At 32.3% G+C, this 6,304-nt stretch overlaps 1 protein-coding gene across 1 annotated transcript in view; it reads right to left on the minus strand.

Moving 5' to 3' along the window:
- The window catches only part of Dmd (dystrophin), a 1,999,854-nt gene extending 1,993,806 nt beyond the window's left edge, over positions 1–6,048 (minus strand). Inside the window, exon 1 of the mRNA XM_090326714.1 lies at positions 5,925–6,048. Within this exon, the coding sequence (XP_090182840.1) occupies positions 5,925–5,955 (31 nt within the window). The 5' untranslated portion in view covers positions 5,956–6,048. The remainder of the gene's footprint in view (positions 1–5,924) is intronic.
- Between the last annotated feature and the right edge of the window lie 256 nt (positions 6,049–6,304).

Raw genomic sequence — 6,304 nt, forward strand, 5'->3', positions numbered from 1 at the left:
AGGAAGAAAACTGATTTCAGAATTGAATCCTGACTGATCAGAACTTTTGTTTTTCTCTGAGCATACAGATTTTGGTATAAATATAGGTAAAAGGAATGTTAAAACACTGTTGTAAAATTGTCCAACCTCTCTGGAAAGGAGTATGAAAGTTCCTCATAAAATAAGACATATTACTACTCTATGATCCTGCAATTTCATTATTGGACATTTTTTTTGGCCAGTCCTGGGCTTGAGCTAAGGGTCTGAGCACTGTCCTTGGACTTTCTCAAGGCTAGAGCTCTACCACTTGAGCCTCAGCACCACTTCTGGTTTTTTTCTACGTATGTGGTACCGAGGAATTGAACCCGGGTCTTCGTGCATGCTAGGCAAGCACTCTACCATTAGGCCAAACTCCCGGCCCACATTCTTGGACATTTATATAAAGGATTCAGAAACTAAGATACAGAAAAGCCACCAGCACAATCATATTCAATGCAGCAGTATTCACCATAGCCAAGGTATGGAATCAGCCCAGATGCCTCTCCATGAAGAAATGGATCAAGAAAATGTGCTATGCACGCATGCGCGCGCGCACGCGCACACACACACACACACAAAATGAAATTTTACTTACCTATTGGAAAAGTAATTCTGCATTATTTGCAAAGAAATGAAATTACCTGGGAAAAATGGTAAATAAATTTGGCCCAGATAGACAATGATTGCATGGTTTCTCTCCTATGTGGAAGCTAGTATTAATTTATACATATGTAGGTAAGCACTTTGGGTGCTAGGCAAGTGTATACAAGTGTGTTAACTGTATTCTGTAGATTCAGAGAACTAAATGTAATTCCCTAGTAAGATAAAATTGAAGTTCAGCAAAACAAACATCAGGAAAGTAGAAATTGAAAGGGGTGATGGTGGGGTGAAGAGGAAGAGGAGAAAGGGGAGAAAGCAGTAAAAACTTCAATGTATACTTTACAAAATTTAGAAAATTGATGGGAAGTAAAGGGTAGGTTGTGTAAGATGGGTGAGAGTGTTGAAAGGGTAACAAAGATCAAGACACATAGTATTTATAAACTGATTTGTTAAATGACAACTTTTGTACAAATACTAACAACAATGTACACATAACATATATATATATATATATGTATGTCAAACTGAAGGATTATAGGACCTCAGAAAATTGCTTTGTGTGTACCTCCATTTATTGAAATTCCTAGATATTCTGAATTAGATATATTAGGTGGAAATAAAGACTTGGCATAGATTCAAATGAAAATTATGTCTTGAAACATGGCCTATCCAAGGTTTCCCTCACTTGTAATAATTAGTACATCCTCCTAGAAGAGGATCACAATGCTCAATAGCTATGTGCACAGGATCATGTAGGATGAGTCTAAGTGAAATGAACTCCAGGATATGGAAACAAGAGGTTTATCTTTGTGGTTGTTGTTTTTAATATACTATGAGAAGTTATTTCTTTTCTCTTTTTTCCCTTATGGTTTATCTTCTATTGTGACTGCATCTGACTTTGCTGCCTTGTGCCTTGTATATACTTTGTTGATTTGAATTAGGGAAGGGGAGGGGAAAAACAAGATGATGAGACAAAGGACAAAGGGTGTACCAGTGTAACAGCAATATGTTGTAATTTGGAAGGGGGTAGAGGGAGGAAAAGTGGGAGAAAAACATGGGAAGAGGTAAGTGTTCAAGAAGTACTCACTACCTTATGAATGTAACTGTAACCCCACTATACATCACCCTGACAATAAAATTTAAAGAAAAAAATAAAACGGACCCTATATTGAGTACATAAACCACAGAAGATAGAATACTATTTCTTCTTGGTTAAGGGAGGTGAGGTTGATGTTGCATGGAGATGTGATAGGATATTTTTTTAGGTATGAGACACCAAGCCATTTTTCTTTTCTAGTCTGTATGTGCCTACTGCTAATCAATAATTGTGTGAAATACTGGATCCAAAGCTTTGTCATTGCTTGCATGTTTTGTAATATTCAGGGTAGTAATCATGAATGAAAAAAGGAAATTCTGTACCCTAGGTATTAGAGTATTTTACAAACTCTGGAGGGGCCATCTGGTTTATTAGTGCACATTTAATACTAAAATATGCTATAATATATGGAAGACAAATGTTTATTTTACAAGTCTTAGAAAGAAGTATGAACTGAAATATTTTTACCCATAAATATTGAAACTGTTTCTGAAAAATGATTCACAATGAACACTTATTCCTCCATTCAAAACTTGATATGAGAATTTGTGGAAAATATTCTCTTATAATGTTAAGAAGAGGGAGCTTGAAATTTTACAAATATTAGGAGCAATTCTACATAAGTTCAAATTTGACAAAATATTGAACCATACTATAACATTGCTATTTTAACATTCATATCTATAATTAAAACAAAACATTTTAATTCTATATCTCATAGTATATTTTATAATAGGAAGTATAGATAGTACTTTATTTTTCTGTTCTGCTTTAAATAGGAACTAGGGCCTCGCACATGCTAGGAATGTACCCTATCATGGAGCTACATACTCACCCCTAATACATTATAGGACCACAGTGGGTAAAATGGTAGGGCTACAATATGTTTACTTAATCATTTTAAAGTTTTGAAGATCAGATTTTCTGAATGGAACATGCTCCTTCAAAGCAAAATATTTTCATGAAACCTTGCTATGAAAATTGATTGCATTTGATAACACATCATTAGTTTCCTTATTCATTCCCATGACCTTCCCAACAAAACTTTTCAATGTGAGCTAACTTCCTTGATAAGAGAACACAAACCTCCTAGGATTATAGAAGGAAGTTGTGAGATAGAAAACCATTACCTGTCTCTGAATCCAATCAAAATCTGAATATATGGTATAAAAATAAACCAAGGTCATGATTATTTCTTGTCATTGTGATTTGGCTTGCTTTCAAATTAACATACTATATATATATATGAGATAAATTCATCGCCACTATTATCTGGGTTTGGTATCACTTTTATGAATGCATCTCTTCAGAATGAAAAGCAGAAATGTCAAATTCTCACCATTATAAATTCTATTACTGCTCTAATTTGCATTAAATGAAATGCTGCCTTTGAGAAATATACTTTAAGGAAATATAACTAACATCAATTTAACTAGGAAAAAACTCCTTCACATCAATCCAAATAGAGGTGATGACCTATGAAACTACTAAGTCTCCACTTACCTGACCCCCTCCCAAGGCTCTATCTAATTTTGCAATCACAATTTTACAGTATTTTCTTGAGAGTTTCCCCAACTGTGTAACCTTAGACTCTATAAATTTGGACTTAAGTTTTTTTTCATGATTTTCTTACACTGGGTCAATCAAGGACATTCACTAGTCTTATCTGTTAATAGAAAGTAAACACAAAAGAAAATCACCTTAAGGAAATATTATCTCCAATTTTAACTTTCAATTAGCATCTCTTAGAATACTTAGATACTGAATACCCTATAGCTGAAATATATACGTATGTGAACATACAGGAGCATCTTCTCATATAAAAATACTTGGCTTCTTATATTTGCAGCAAAACGGTTTCATGAAAATGTGGTTAATCAGGCATAAAAGGCTAGAGAAATATTATACTGGAGTCTCTCAAGGTTTGAGAGTATAGGAAATCACTGTATTATTTGTGAGATTAAAGCCATGATGAAGGCTGAGTAGATTTTTTAAACACTGAATTTTCTAAGAAAGGAAGATCTTATTGTCATTTATTACAATGAACAAATGGGTAAGAACTTGATGGTTTGCTTTATATGAAGCAAATGATCTGGGAAACAAGGATCTCAAATGATCTAAAGGATTATAGAAGAAGCTATGCCAGTATTGTGAACTTGAATGTCAGCTCTGCCTAGCTGGAATAACAGTAACTAACACCTTTCACTCCTTATATTTTGAAATCAAACTATTTTTGCAAAAAACTTTACAATCTTTTTGAAAAATGCATACTCTATTATATTTTCCATAAAATTATACTATGTAAAGATACGAAAACCTACTTATTTACTTAAAATATATATCATAAATTAAGACAAAAAAGTCTCATTTTCCTAGTTAACATGCCTCTACAAGACTCTGCAAACAAAAGTCTAGCTGATGATTTACATCATGAAACATAATCTGAATAAAATGTCTACTTAAAGAGATGTATTTTAATCAATTTTTACAATATATCATTTGAGTAATTCTTTAAGAAAATGTGTAGTCATTTTTCTCTCTTAAACAATAGCTATTTGAATGTAATAATCAGATATATTTAATTTTTCAAAAGCAGTTTTAAAAACTGGATTGAAATGCGAAAATATCCACAAGTAGAATGCTATCAAACAGTAAAAGTTTATACACCCTGATAATATTTTAATTTTCTATTAAAGTCACTGTCATATTGTATAAACGTTACTTGATGGCATTAAAATGTATTATAATAAAGGGCAATATGGGCCTGTCCCCAAACTTTTAACATTCTTTAACTTTTAAGAAATAAAATATTTGAATATCTACGAACAAACAGAGTATAAGTTTGCTTTGGTACATTCCAGAGCTTCATTTCTGATAGTCTTTTAAAATTGCTCTGGTGTTACCAGGAATTCATTATATTTGTGTTACAATACTATACATATGTGTAATTTAAACATTGTAGAAATATCAACATTAAATGATTCTGATACTTATAAACTATACAGTGCATGTATAAGTGTGTGTACATACACATGTGTGGCAAAGAACATATACATGCTCCTTGTATTTTGTAATACTAAAAATTGGAATCGTTTTTCAATTACAAAGCAAAGATACCGTTGAAGTGAGAAGACAATGTAAGTAATTGTCATAATATATAAAATCTAATGGTATTTAATGTAAATTAACAAAAGGACAATGTTAACTCATTGCAACCAAATTTTCTGGCAGTTTCTTTGACAGAAGTCATGCATGAGGTATTGAAACTTTTAGACATTATTTTCTTCATTCTTAATTATAGGCATTGCCCTCATATCTATTTCAGGATGATTATAATCCACAAGTCAAAAATAGGGGAAAAGTAATCTTCATCCAACTTTTTAGGACACATTGTCCTCATCATATATTATTTTTACATACTTCTTTATTCATGCTCATTTTTAAATTCTTCACTGGTCATCATGACTTTCTCGAAAAAAAATCAGTTGTTACATTTATATATGCATATATGTAAAGCTAAACTACAAAACTTTAATGAAATGCTAGATCCATTACACACAGTGACTTTACTGAAAAATAGAATGACGAAGCTCTTAAATTTTTAGGTTGTTTTATCAACAAGGGACTACCTGGACAATTGTTGGCATAGATCATATCATTATTTAAAGAAATATTTGAACAAGTTACAGAAAAGTGCATTCAAAATACCAAACATATGAGAAAATAACTTAATATTCAATCTTTACTAATATTTTTATAGTTGCCATTTATCCACAACTTCATTTTCTTCTTTAGTTTCACCCTATGCAATGCTAGATAAAAGTTTTCTAACCTTTTTACCCCTCAATGTCATTCCCATATGGAAATTATTTTACCCAGAATACGTGGTACCATTTCTAAATATAAAAGTATTAATAAAGATAATTCAGACAAACAATTTCACCATCAATCAAAACAATCTGTTGTATATATTCAAAGCTAGTTAGTCTTTTACTTTAAAAATATCAACTATTTTTACTGAAAATTTTCCTGTTGAGAAACACATATATCCGAGTATATATCTATATATTATAAAACACATAGAAAACACTGTACATATTTATTCACAAACTTCTATAATAAGTTAACAATTAATTTGCCTAAAAAGCGAGCTGTCACAAGCTAAAAGTAATACCATGGTTAAACATATTTCTAGTTACTTTGTACTTACAACAGTCCTCTACTTCTTCCCACCAAAGCATTTGGAAAAAAAGTGTGTATCAAGGCAGTGAAAAAATCTGGGTCAAAATGTCTCCCAACTCTATGGCTTCAGTAGGCTTAGGAATGATGAGAAACCAATAAACTTCAGCAGCCTTAAAAACAAAAGAAAAACACTTCAGTTTTTCCTATTTCATTTTCTCTGAAGGAAATTGCCTCCAAGATCTGACTCCTGTTGGGCAGGCAAAGTGAGTGATCGCAACACTGAGTGAGTCAACATAGAAACTGATGCCAGGATTCTGTAGAGGCCTCTGGATATTTCAAATTCCAGGACCTGCGCACAACCAAGGGATCCGCCTTTTCTCTCAAGTTGGTTTCCCATAATAGGACTGC

The sequence above is a fragment of the Megascapheus bottae genome, chromosome X (assembly GCF_031878675.1).
Source record: "Megascapheus bottae isolate mThoBot1 chromosome X, mThoBot2.hap1, whole genome shotgun sequence".
NCBI lineage: Eukaryota > Metazoa > Chordata > Mammalia > Rodentia > Geomyidae > Megascapheus > Megascapheus bottae.